We start from the raw sequence: 13659 nt of genomic DNA on the forward strand, positions 1-13659 counted from the left end.
ATTTTTGCTTTATTAGACTGATTTGAGAGACATAGTTGAAATGGGGCAAAGAGGAGAGAACTGACCCGGGCGGGATTCGAACCCGAAACTGTAAAAGTAAAATTGTACCTATCTAGCATAAAAACTTTTGATTTACCCTACCTATCTTATTCTTTCACATGCATGTAAACTTAAATTGGAAATAAAAACAGCAACTCTTCTTCTTTGGTGTCTTTATCATAAGAGAGAAAGGGAGGGAAAGAGCAAAGGTTGCTATGCAACAGTGACTAACTATAGTTCATGACCAAAGGTGATAACTAGTGTATATTATAAACTGTGTGTACATGTACATGTGTGCATTTTGCTCCTCTACCTCGCATCATGTCACATCCTGCAATGCAACACTGATTTCTTCTTATTCTTAATTTTTTTTGCCCTTATACTGTATCTTTACTCCGTAGCTTACAAGCTAAACATTTGGACAAAAACAGTAAAGGAAGAAAAACAAAGACAGATGGAATAAGTGAGGTGTTGTATAAGTGTCAGAGATATGGAGAAAACACTGTGAATAAAATGAGAGAGAATCTGTTACAGAACATACCTGACTGCAGTTAAAGACAGGGAGAGTTCAAGAGAAAGGACATCGGAAGTGTGAGAAGAAAGAGAGAAAGAGTCACAGTGACAGGAAGTTGAAGCAAAGACAAAAACAGAAATGTCCATGTATGGTCGCTGCTGTCGCCTGGCAACCTAAAAGTTTGGCTCTAATCTCTCTGCCTTGTCGTTATGGCTGTGAAACAATCTGTATCTTTCAAAAACTATGGTGAAGTCAGGAAGAAGAGAGAGATTTACCCTTGAACTCCAAACACTGAAAAACAAAGACCACTTCAAAGACAGGAGCCAGCAGCTCATTAAAAACAGACCACAGACAGGAAATGGATGCGATGGAAAATGTTTCCACAATATATTTATGTTAGATCTGAGGTCTTGCCTGTATGCTTGCTGTACAGTGTGTTGCACTGCCGTATGCACCAGATCAGATCCTCAATTCATCCGCAGCTCATGACTTCAAATTCATTATGAAAGGTATAAAGCCTCAGTTTTTTTGTGAAACTCATTTTCACAATATGTCTTCAAATTGTGTTGTGGTTGTCCATCTTGTGATCATCAAACACCTGTGTTCACACAACTTCTTAATTACCACTACATCTCTGGTCATGTGTCAAGCTTTGATTCTTATGTGTTGTTTGTGAATTTTTCATATTTGTTAAAAAACGCTTGAAGTGTCAGATATGTGAGTATCAGTCCTATCTTGCTCTTCCTCTGCTCCTCTACTACCCAAAATTATCCACAATCTCCTCCTCTGAGATATTGGCTCTGTTTTCTCCATATCCTTCCCTTTATTGCCCAACTCCAAGTAAATACTGTACTTCTCTCTCCCCGCCCCCCCAGACATATGCGCACGCGCACACACACACACACACACGCACACATCAAAGCCTTTGTGAAGCAGACTTGGTGATACTAATAGTAAAGGCTAATAGTTAACATGTGGAGCCGCATGCTGCCTAACCTCCTGACCCATGTGCTGTGAATGTGTGATCTGTGACGATGTTTTTATGCGTTAAGGTTTGGTTGATGGGAGAAAAGCGGTGAATGTGAAACCATAAACCTGCATCTCACAGTGACACTTTTGCCCCTCTTTATTTATGATGGTCCTGGTTTAAAACAATACAAAGTCACTGCAGCCATGGAGCTGGCTCTTCAGGATTGTGAATGCGTAATCAACACATTAATTAGCCTTTACTACTGGAAAACAAAGGGATAAGACATGTGTTCAGCCCCCACAACATCTGTTACACAAACATGCTTGTTCATATGCTGTTCTTTTTTATTCCATTTTCATTTCTGTTATTGAGCAGATGTATGCATGCCTTTGTTAACTTCCTGCTTTGAAGTAAAAGGCTGTGTGGGCACTTTAAAGCCTTTTAGATGAAATACAATACATTATTTACAGCAGCCAATGAGAGAGAATATTTGCTGTTGTGTTTGTTTCAACACACTGCTGTACAAGCACAATGTCATTCCGAGGATTGACAATTATGGCATGAAAGTAATGGGCGGCCACCTCTACATGCCCCTGTGTGTGTATGTGTCCAACCCAGAAAAAAGAACTTACTAAGTGTATATTTGTGAGTGACAGCTAAAGTGCTATTCAACAGGTGTGTGCTGCAGTCAGCAGAGTTAAACTACAAGCCACAAAAATGGCCACAAAAGCACACAAGCATGAATACTATAAATATATTTTGTTTTAAACAATAAACTTTTATTTTATTGATTTTTTTTATTTTTCATCTCAATTTAGTATTTGTTATCGATCAACTCATTAGTGAACATACACTCGCCACTTTATTAGGTACACCTGTTCAATTGCTTGTAAAAACAAATAGCTAATCAGCCAATCACATGGCAGCAACTCAATGAATTTAGGCATGTAGACGTGGTCAAGACAACGTGCTGAAGTTCAAACCGAGCATCAGAATGGGGAAGAAAGGGGGTTTAAGCAACTGAAATCGAGACTCATCAGACTAGGCAAGATTTTTACAATCTTCTAATGTCCGATTTTGCTGAGCCTGTGCGAATTGTAGCCACAGTTTCCTGTTCTTAGCATACGGTGGGGTCTTCTGCTGCTGTAGCCCATCTGCTTCAAGGTTTGACATGTTGTGGGTTCAGAGACGGTATTCTGCATACCTTGGTCGTAACAAGTGGTTATTTGAGTTGCCTTTCTATCATCTTGAAACAGTCTGCCCATTCTCCTCTGACCTTTAACACCAACGAGGCATTTTCGTCCACACAACTGCTGCTCACTGGATATTTTTTCTTTTTCGGAACATTCTCTGTAAACCCTAGAGATGGTTGAGAATGAAAATCCCAGTAGAATACTCAGACCAGCCCGTCTAGCACCATCAACCATTCCACGTTCAAAGTCACTTAAACCCCCTTTATTCCCCAGTCTGTTGCTCGGTTTGAACTTCAACAAGTTGTCCTGTCCTGGTCTACATGCCTAAATGCATTGAGTTGCTGCACTGAGATTGGCTAATAAGTTATAGGTGTTAACAAGAAATTGAACTGGTGTACCTAATAAAGTGGCCGGTGAGTGTATATTTAACATCAACAATACAACATCTTTATTTGTGTGATATAAGGAAGCCAATGGGCTATACCTTAAATAAAAAGAGTATGATATGGTAGGACTGTAAGATGGGTGGAATTGCTAGTAAAAAAAAAGCTCTATCCAATGTTGCAGCATGAGGTTATACCACTAATAAATAGGAATACTTTTCCCACTAAAGTTCCACTAAATTCAAGGGTGAATTATATCTTTAAACCAATCTGTTATTTACAGTAACTGTTACAGCAGCACAGACCGTTTTCTCTTTCATCTTCTCCCCTCTTTCCCTCCATCTCTCCCAGTCCTCTAACTTTTCCTCTACACCCCCCTCCCTTCTTCTCTCTCACCCGCTCTGTCAAATACGCCGTCACTCTCTTTATTCATTATTCATGGTACAGTCACAGTCATCTTTAAAGGGCCTCCCAATATCGCTACGGCAACAATGCCCGAGAAGAAGCCGCATTGGATCATGGGAAACTGGGTCACCTCCCAGGAGCGGGGGTGCAACATAGGGAGTCGCTGTGTCACACACACACACACACACACACACACACACACACACACACACACACACACACACACCTGATAGCTGTCCTACAAATCAGGAAAGCAAAAGGTAATTAGAGGGAAAAACATTGGAAAGAAATAATAGAAGGGAATGAGAGATAATAGTTCTGTTCCATGATCCAGATATCTATGACACAAAAAACACATTGTGTGTGTGAGAGCGTATGGTTAAATAGACACAATATTCTGCAATTTCTTACAGATCTGACAGATATTGCTATTTGATTTAAAAAATAATCAATAAAGTCAAGCCTCAGCCCAACTTTCACTGTGTCAGTGTTAAGAGACACCATGTCTTTAGCGAGGTAGAGCGTTATGCAATTGTTACCTCATGATGTGTTCGTCAGTTAATGACTATAATAATAATTTGTTTACTAGACTGGACACACACACACACACACTACATGCACTTATGCATCATAGTGACACACCTAATTAACAGCTGGTTTCAATCCAGGATGTATATCTATGTATACCATCACCTTGTGTGTATATATGTCGGAGACACAGAGGGATAAAGAGAGAAGGAGGAACAGAGAGTGGGTTCCAGATCCCAGACAAGATGGCTAAAAAAGAGCCAATACATATGGTAACACAGCATCAGCATCACCTATTAATTCAGTGGCCAAGTGAGCAGTGGTTGCTGCACTGCATGGAATTTTAGGTATTGAGATTTTTTTTTTTCCTTTGACCGCAAGGCATCCAGAAAGCATTCAGAAGGACCATTAGTTCAAACATTACAGCGTCAACACTTTATTACAGTACATCATTCTATTATTGATAAAGCTGCTTCTTCATGTTGCTCTGAATGTCAGTTGTTGCACCAGAGCAGGTTTTAGTGTCTACTACTGAACAAATTAAATGACAGGTGTAGCACTAAGCGCAGTGGGTACTGACTGATGTGGGCGTTTTAGTTGAAAGGAGCTGGTGTGCAGTTTGCGTTTTTCTTCTGGTGATGTCACACCAGGCTTTAATGCCTGGTCAAATATTAGCCTGGAACGATGAGGACACATGCACACACAGAGTGTTACCTTTGTTGCCATGCAGTTACTAAACATGTTGTGACCATGAGAGGAGAAGAAAGGGAGGAGAGAAAAGCCGTTTAGTATGAGTACTATTCTGTATAAAGTGCCTCCACATGAAAAAACAAATATCTGTATCTTGGTATAACAACTAAAAGACAGTAAGCTTCATGTGTAGGGATGGGGCCGATCCGATCCAATATCGGTATTAATAAAATAAAATATATTAAAAAAATATATATTTTAAGACCATAGCTATGTGATAGCACACATTAATATTAGAATTAACAATTCAAAAGTTGAGTTCTGATGTGTTGCATTCAAACAGTTCAAAGCTGTAAAGATAAAACCTATATGCATTTGTGTATATTTCTTGCTCTTTTAAATTAGCTTAAGAAGAAGCTTAAGCCTTCCTCACCTTACACATAACATCACCACCAACAAAGAAATGTGTAATAATTATGATATCGGACAGTATTAAGAAATATTCAACAAATTAAGTTTGTGATTGTCTCACAAGATCACATATGTTTAACCACCAAAGGAGATAAGAAGACATGAGGCCTACAGGCCTACTGAAATGCATTAAAAGAGAATAATGAGGAAAGGGGATAAGCCAAATATCTTTTCAGACTTCATGGAGGAAAGTACTACTGCTATTTTCCTCGACAAAGGGGGACGGCTGCTCCAAAATACTTTAGATAGGTCAAATGCAAATTCCCTTGTGGGAGTTTATTCAATTTAAGCTTAAAATCTAATTTAAAACATAGCAATAACCTCAGCAATCTGAAAATACAACAAACATCACTGCAGTGATCACCTATTCTGTACATTATTTAATGTTATGCTGATTCATGGACTTTATGGTTAACCTCACCTCTATTTCTATGTGTTCTGTGTACTGCCATATACGCAGTTAACACTAAACAAGTGTAAGACTTGGCTCTGTTCACTCTATTTTCTCCTGAGGTTTTGTTGTGTTACCACTGCCCAGAGGCTCTTGATTGGGCAGAAAACTTGTCTTGGCAACAAGTTCAAGTTAACTGTTTTTGCCATAACAGTAAAATATGACAATAATGTTTATAGCTGAAAGGGGAAATTAAGAATGACATCAGTCCCTTTGGTAAAGTAGCAGTGGGAACTGTGAGTTTCAGTGATGGACAGATGCATTACTCTCTCTCTCTCTCTCTCTCTCTCTATCTACTCTGTGGGAGCAGTAATGTGGGTCGATGTAAGGCAGAGGTAGACACTTTTAGCTCAGTAAAAATATCCTGCACTATCTATTTCTCTTCTTTTTTTTCTCTATCACTGCATCTGTCTCACTCATCTTTACTACTGGCACATCCGGGGCTACACACAAATGATCAAAACATTCACCACATCATTACTACCTCTTTCAGACAGTTATGTAATGTTAATCATTCTTGCCTAAGCTTCTGTATTAGGGAAATTTTATTTTAGATTCATGAGGCTCATCCGTATTTGTTTGCAGAATTACTATTGAGTTAAACATCAATGCAAACTAACACGAATCCACAGATCCTATATTTTTCCGCCCACACACAAATACACGCAAATATGTACAAATATAGCTCAAATCAAAGAGGTTTGGTATTCAGGTTTGGAGTAAACAGGGCCAATTGGACAATTTACAGGGATCTGCTCAGGAATCATGGGATTGATGCCTGGAACAGTGTTCTCACAAAAGAAAAACTTGACATGCTGTATTTAGTCTGGACTGGCAGACACATATACAGTTAAGGCGATGGCAGACACAGAAAAAGTACATTGGTATTCTTTATTTTTAAAGTAAGAAAAACACACTTGAATAAAGAGGAAGCAACAGCGAAAAGAAAGAGGGAGAGGTCAGGTGGATCTTTATCACCAAAATGGGACTATTTAAAAGCAAGGGAGGAGAGAGGATATAGGAAATGGTGTTGTAATGAATGTGGTGCCACAGCTGCCATCATTTAGAGTCTTTATCTTTCACTTTTATTAGGTGGAGAAGAAGAGTGAAGGAGAGAAGAGAAAGGCTCAAAGGAAGGGAGGGGCAGACTAAGACGAATAATGAGGTTATTAGCTATATATGAATTTTCAATTCAAAACACTAGGGCTGGGTAAAAATATCCATTAATCAATGCATTGAAATATATGTATTCTTCTGAAATGTATTATTTCCGCTGTAATTAAGCCCTACTCCTTCATGGACATTGTGGGTTCCGATAATGTGTGATTTGCGATGGGAAAGCAGAGAAACTACCTAGATAAAAAAAAAATGTATGTCCAAGGTTAATTTTCAGTTACATGTTAGCCCTGTAGTAGTGAGAAAATGTAAGAGAGTGGTCAAAAATAAGGAAACAATGGAGCGGAAACCAAACAGGACTGAAGTAGTAGCCTAAAAGTTGGAAAGCACCCATATCTCAAACTAAAATTGTAAATGGTGTATTCCTCGTTTCCTCTGGGAGCTGAAAAGGGGAAAAGCAGTTATGATTTCTAAATAATGTCTCCCCAGGCTACAGCATGGTCGGAACTTAGAACTCCAGAAAATGTTCAAGAGATTTGAATTTTCCCTTCCAATAGAGGGGCCTGCTTATGTGTTTTAGACCAGATAAGACACAGTAGTAGTCATATTAGTCTCTGTCTGTTTATATAACACACACAGACACACACAGACACACACACACACACACACACACACACACAAACTGTTACACTCAGTCGCCCTAATGGTAATATATCATATACTGATGAATCCATCAAAATCCCTCTTTTTATTATCCGTATGCACTATTCAACTGTGAGTATTCCTAAGTACAGACGCACAGTCACACACTACCATCACCACAAGTCAACATAGACCAACATTGTTTAGATAAGTGAACCGACAGATAGATGCTGATCGTTCCTCTCCCATCTATAAATAGACACTCCTTGTAACCAGCGGAGTAGTACCCAAAGGAACAGCTACCATGATTCCCTACAGCCCAAAAAAAGGAAGAGAGAATCTGTGGGACGTGAATATTCAAGAACAGACACCAGACCATGTTCTGAGCAGTATTTGGGTAATGCACCATTTATGACCAATTATCCTTAGGGCCTACAAAAGCTTAGCAGAGGCCCTGGTCATACAATCTGTCAAATGGAAATCACCTGTGTGAAGCCAGGGGCTTTTATGAAGCTTAAAAACCCTGTCACCCTCACACACACACACACACACACACATCTCATCACACACAAATAAGCTCACATTTACGTCCATGAACTCAGGTAAATACACATTCACGAAAGTCGCGCAAACATGGCCGACACTCTGCAAATGTATGCACACAATATAGACATAAAATAAACCGTGCACACATGCAGTATCACACCAACTCAATCTCAAACCTCAGTCACTGTGAATCCTATTAAGCCTCATTATTGCTGACAGGATTTGGTGTTAAAGTGTGTTTGTGTGTACATGTGTGTGCAAGTTCTTGTCTCTCCATCAATCAGTGTCTAATCAGGTGTATTGATTTGCTAATTGCTTGGTTATGACAGCATTATTCTATTATTCTGAAAGAATCCATGTAGATCTGATTAGATGGACAAATTAATTGAGAGCAAGAGGGTAATATTGATTTAGGGCAAAAAGGGGGGCAAAGGAGGGATGGAGAAAAAAATACAACAATAGAAAAGAAAAAAAGAAAGGGAGAGAAGAGAAGAGAAGCCTAAGCAAAACTCATCTTTTTCCCCAAAATGTTCAACAAATTATTTTGTTTCTGCACTGAACCAAAGTGCAGCATATAATTCCTCCCTGAGAGAAAGCATTCTCACACATTTAGTTCCCATTCATTCTTCTGTAACCATGGACAGATGAGGAGCGTCACTACGGTTACCATATCCATGACAACCTCTCTCACTGCTATTATTGGACATGTCGTCAAGGAGACAGAGCTGCACATTATGGGATGTAGACAGAAATAGAAAGCTTGTACTGGCAGCAATATAACAGATACAGTATATTACATAAAAAAGACGTATTGATTCTGAAAAGTCACACATCATGACATTAAGAGTCAGAGTTAAATATTAAGAGCATCATAAGGATACTTAGCCACAGTCATGTTACAGTACCGGTGCTCAGAGCAGCCAAAACAGATGAAAGTGCTCCACTACTGTAACAGTGCTAATAGACGACACACATCTAAAATCCAAGCACTGCACTAGTTTGTATAAAAATTCAGAGCTAGAACCTTTTCAGGGTAAGTCTTTTAAATGTTTGGGCGGGATTGTAATTAATTATATAGGAGTACAACTTGTTGTTGCGATAACACATTTAATAACCCCTGTGTCTGACCAAAACCAGTAGGTTGTGTGTGTGTGTGTGTGTGTGTGTGTGTGTGTGTGTGTGTGTGTGTGTGTGTGTGTGTGTGTGTGTGTGTTTGTATGCGCATTAGTGTGCTGTATCACCAGTAGGATCCCAAATATTTATGCAAAAAAAGTAGAACTGAAAATGGTTTAATTTAGGAAGACAAACTTTTCATGCAAGAGTGAGTCTCCATGCCAATGCTGTGTACCGTTCCAAAACGGTAAAAAGAGTAGCATTCAAATTCCTTGTAATTTCAGTATTCTTGAAGCCTGGGTAATACAAGTGGAATCTTTACAAATATATAAAAACAATATGAAGAGCTTAAAGTAGCTAATAGTAGCTAGATTGTTTAATCAGTGACTGTAATGAGCACTGATACTTGCTGTGTAAAGCCTTACGTTGACTCCGCTACAGAATTCAGACAGAGATACAGAGGGGTAGAGAGAGTAGGTGATGGACACAGCTTAAGTAGATGAAAACAGCTGTCCTCCCTCATTCCTATTTACCCTTTCTCTGACACTGCATTATAAAAGGTGGAATCAGAGTGAAGATACACAGTAAACAAATGAAAACAAAACACACACACACACACACACAAAAACAACAAGGTATCTGAAAACCAAAGTAAAGCATGCACTCTTGAGAATTAGTATATGTGGTAAAGTCATTCTTAGAAAGAAAGAATGACAGAGTGACAGATGTTATATGGCTTTAAAGGGATTAGTGTCCTTCTCACACTAATACACTGGCATACATCAGAAAACTGACACACAAACACCCTCCCCCCCCCTCCCCCCCCCCACACACACACACACACACACAAATTGTACAGAAAGATACAGTGTGTATAGTCATATTGATGTGCAGCCATCCGATGTATTTGCAAACTGTCCATGCTGTACCCAATGTCTCACACAATGGCAACTGGGATTGGCTCCAGCCATCCCGTGACCCTCAAGGCTGGATATTTGGATACTAATTCATAAAAACACTTAGCACCTCACTGCTTTTCACACAGTCACACACTGGTGACAAGCCAGGTTAAAGAGGACCTATGATGCTTTTTGACTTTTATGACCTATAAACGTTGTTATGATGATTCATAGTCATGCTTAACCATACTAAATTATCAAATAATGACTTACATGCATTTCGACGTATTCCCTGCTGACCGTCTGGGGTGTCTGTGCCGAGCACTAAACACTATTCTAGCCAGTCGAGAAGTCACGTCTTCAAAGCGGTCTACCCTTTGTAACTTTGTGACGTCGCATGTAACTTTGTGAAGTCACCACGCGGATGTTTCCATGTATGGTAATGCTGTCACTTCCCTGTTCGCGTCTGCCTCGCGTCTGCCTCGCGCCCTTATAGGTCCATGCTCGCGCTTCCCGCCACTGAAAGTGTTCCGGAAGGAAGGTAACCAATCACAACGGAGTGGGGTTTGCAGGAGGGGGGGGGAGGGTAGCGGAGATGGCCGATGCACAGGCGGAGGGAGCGGAGATTGCCGAAGCACACACACTCAAGTGTTGACAGGACGTGCTGGATCGCCAAAATAAGAGAAAGAGCTTCCCGAAAATCTACATAGTTTTTTGTGATGTGATTCGTGTCAGGTTGCTCTATAGCAGTGTAAAAGAAGAAATTAAGACCAGAAAAGTAGTATAATAGGTCCTCTTTAAGAAAATTAGATAAGAGGTTTGGAAAGAAAAAAAAAAAAAAAAAAAAAAAGCAACAGATGTCTTTGCTTTGTAGGAAATTTTTTTCTCTTACTTTACTACATTTAGTAAATTAGACAATATGACATATTGGCAACCACAAGCAACCAAAAACTCTTGTAAGTCTTGAATCAAAACAACTTGAGCCAGTTCACCAAAGCGCTCATAACTCTTAAGCCGACATTTTCCAAAGTTTCTGTAAAAGCATACTTTGCCTGATAAAATCAACTCACAAGGCTTTATTTGATACAACTCATGAGTCCTCAGTCAATATAACTCACACTCTCCATTGTCCAAATCACACACTTCATGGAATCAGCTGGAACTGTGCAAATGACTTATTGCTCAGTAATGCTAAACAAAAAAAAAATACACAATCTGCTACACACCCAGTAAAGGTGATATATCCCTAAAGTAAACTCAGGTGTGGGACCAAAGCAGCAAAAACTCTGTCTTCTTGGAATTGGAAAATAATTTCTAAATAGCCAAGCATTTACTTAAACCAGCAACTATTGGACTAAACAGCAAGCAAGCATATTAAAAGAATTGTAGATGACTCACCAGGTTGGAGTTGGTGGCGTTGGAGTCATCCTCAGGGAAGGGGATGTAGACAGCTAAGGCCACACAGTTGGCGAAAATGGTCATCAGGATGATGATCTCAAATGGTCTTAGAGGAGGGTTAAGGAATATACACAACAGTACACAGTACAAAAAACAGAAGTGTAAATACATTTACACAGGAGAGGTCATTCTAGGTCACCTTGGTTTCCTTAAATTGACAGTTGATTGAGAATGGGTCTAAATTATATTCAGACAAATTGTGTCCCATTTTATTTCCACTGTTCCTGTGTTGAATGGTAGGTTAAGGTATGTTTTCAATTATTAATGCAAACCTCTAGAACACACAGTACAAGATAATACAGACTGACTTCTGACCTTTCCTGAATACAAAGTCTTCATATCAGGCATGTTATTTCAACAAAGAGGTATTTTTAAACAAGCTAAAATATCCTTACATAAGCAAAAGTATATATATATACACACACATAGAGTGTACATGCATTGTATACAATGAGAGAGATCAAAGCTGTTGAGTTTGCCTTTTCGTTAACAATAAGACATATTGGGTTCACCTAGGAGCCCCTTTGTGTTTGCAAGGGGCGGTTAGGGAGACAGTGCATGCCCTAATATGGATGCGCCAAGGAGCAGGCCTGTCGCGTGGAAGACGGGATGTAGACAGAGAAAGAGTGCAAGTGAGATGGAATGAGAGGGGAGAGACACAGAGGGTTTTTATATGGAACGGTCCTTGAGAGGGGAGTGACCTCATTATTTTTGGCCTCAGAGAGAAGGAGAGATACAAAGTAAGAGAGAATTGAGAGTGGAGGGAGAGAGAATGTGAAGGAGAGATAAAGGAGGTCTGGTTTTCATCAACACAATTACTAACTGCCACTGCTGTCACCTCCCTCCACCTCTTTTTGCACTCCCTCTGCTCTCTTCCATTCTTTTTTTCCTTCCTTCCTTTCACCCCTTCCTCTCTTTCTTCCCTCTTGGCAGCATGTCTAATTAGTCTAGACTCCAGACCTTGTAGTATAACATAAACAGCAATGTACTGCTGAGTTTTGCTGTCAGAACCTCAACTTGAAAGGACAAACCCTGGGCAAAGTAGTGATATACGTATCTAAAGATATTTAGAACTACCTGCAGGTAGAGTTTCACATTGGGGTAAAAATAATAGAGTCGAGACTATTGGTTTCTGCAAGGAAAGATGTATACATTCAATGGCAATGTTCACTTTTATCCCTATTGCAAAATGCACTAATATACATTTGTTGTTGTAACTTTAATCATTCTACCATAAATCACTTGAATAATATATTCATATTTGAAATTACCCAGTATGGTAACTAATGGCAAAACACATAAATAACCAAGTTTCAGTTTACATAAGAAGTGGACTCAACAAAAAAGTGAAAATCTTGATGTGTGGCCCCTCTAAAAACAGAACCGCTATCCAGTTTAGAGCCCCAACTACTGTTTGAGGAATAGCCCTGCAGACAGAGAAAGCACACGGGGGAGAACTAAAGAATCGTATGGTCAAGCTACTACATAGTTTATGTTTGGATTAAGGATTGACCCTTGAACTTCTTTGGCCGCAAGATCATTCAGCATGGGACCAAAGTGCATCCATCTTAATCACTCAACCTTTTATCATGGTTCATTAAAACAAACTTCACACATGTGGGGACACAGAAAAAATTGCATGCTACTCACTCTGGGTTCCTGACCTATAAATATAAAAAAAAAAACTCAAGGTCTTCTTTAATCAACATGATAATAAATCTACTGTCTGCTGTGGTGTTGAGAGCAAAACAACACTTGAAGGAAATTCTGGGGTTCTGAATGAAGAATCAAGCCAAGTACCACGTCTATTTATATTGTCAATTATTTAGCATAACAATATAATATCCATCTTTAAAAACATACTGTAGGAGCAAAGGAATATTAGTGTTAGTTATTTTTCTCCAAAGCTAATTGGGGGCATTGGCTCTGTCAGCTCCAAAAAATAGCAATAAATACAATTAATTCGGTTAGCTCAGGTTTCAAAGCTAACATGATGTTGTATTCACTAGGGTGCTACTATCTGAGGCCTTTGGAGTTTAACTTATACATCCAGCATTTTAACAAGCTAACAGTTTAAGCTTGCAATAAATTGTCACAGTGGGATTACATCCACGTACACAACGGGATGTTTTCTGAAATACTATGCATACAGCAGTAGCCTCACACAAACAGGACATGGAAATCACAATAACCCAGATACTCTCTTATCTTGACCAACCCAAACAAGAAACCATACTGATA

The 13659-nt window shown here is 39.3% G+C and overlaps 1 protein-coding gene across 1 annotated transcript in view; it reads right to left on the reverse strand.

Moving 5' to 3' along the window:
* Positions 1 to 13659, reverse strand: part of cacna1c (calcium channel, voltage-dependent, L type, alpha 1C subunit) — a gene marked incomplete at its 5' end in the record, with an annotated part of 185599 nt that overhangs the window by 107644 nt on the left and 64296 nt on the right. Inside the window, one exon of the mRNA XM_080051210.1 lies at positions 11359 to 11464. Within this exon, the coding sequence (XP_079907336.1) occupies positions 11359 to 11464 (106 nt within the window). The remainder of the gene's footprint in view (positions 1 to 11358; positions 11465 to 13659) is intronic.

This window comes from Ammodytes marinus, assembly GCF_949987685.1.
Source record: "Ammodytes marinus genome assembly, chromosome: 22".
In the NCBI taxonomy this organism is placed as follows: domain Eukaryota; kingdom Metazoa; phylum Chordata; class Actinopteri; order Uranoscopiformes; family Ammodytidae; genus Ammodytes; species Ammodytes marinus.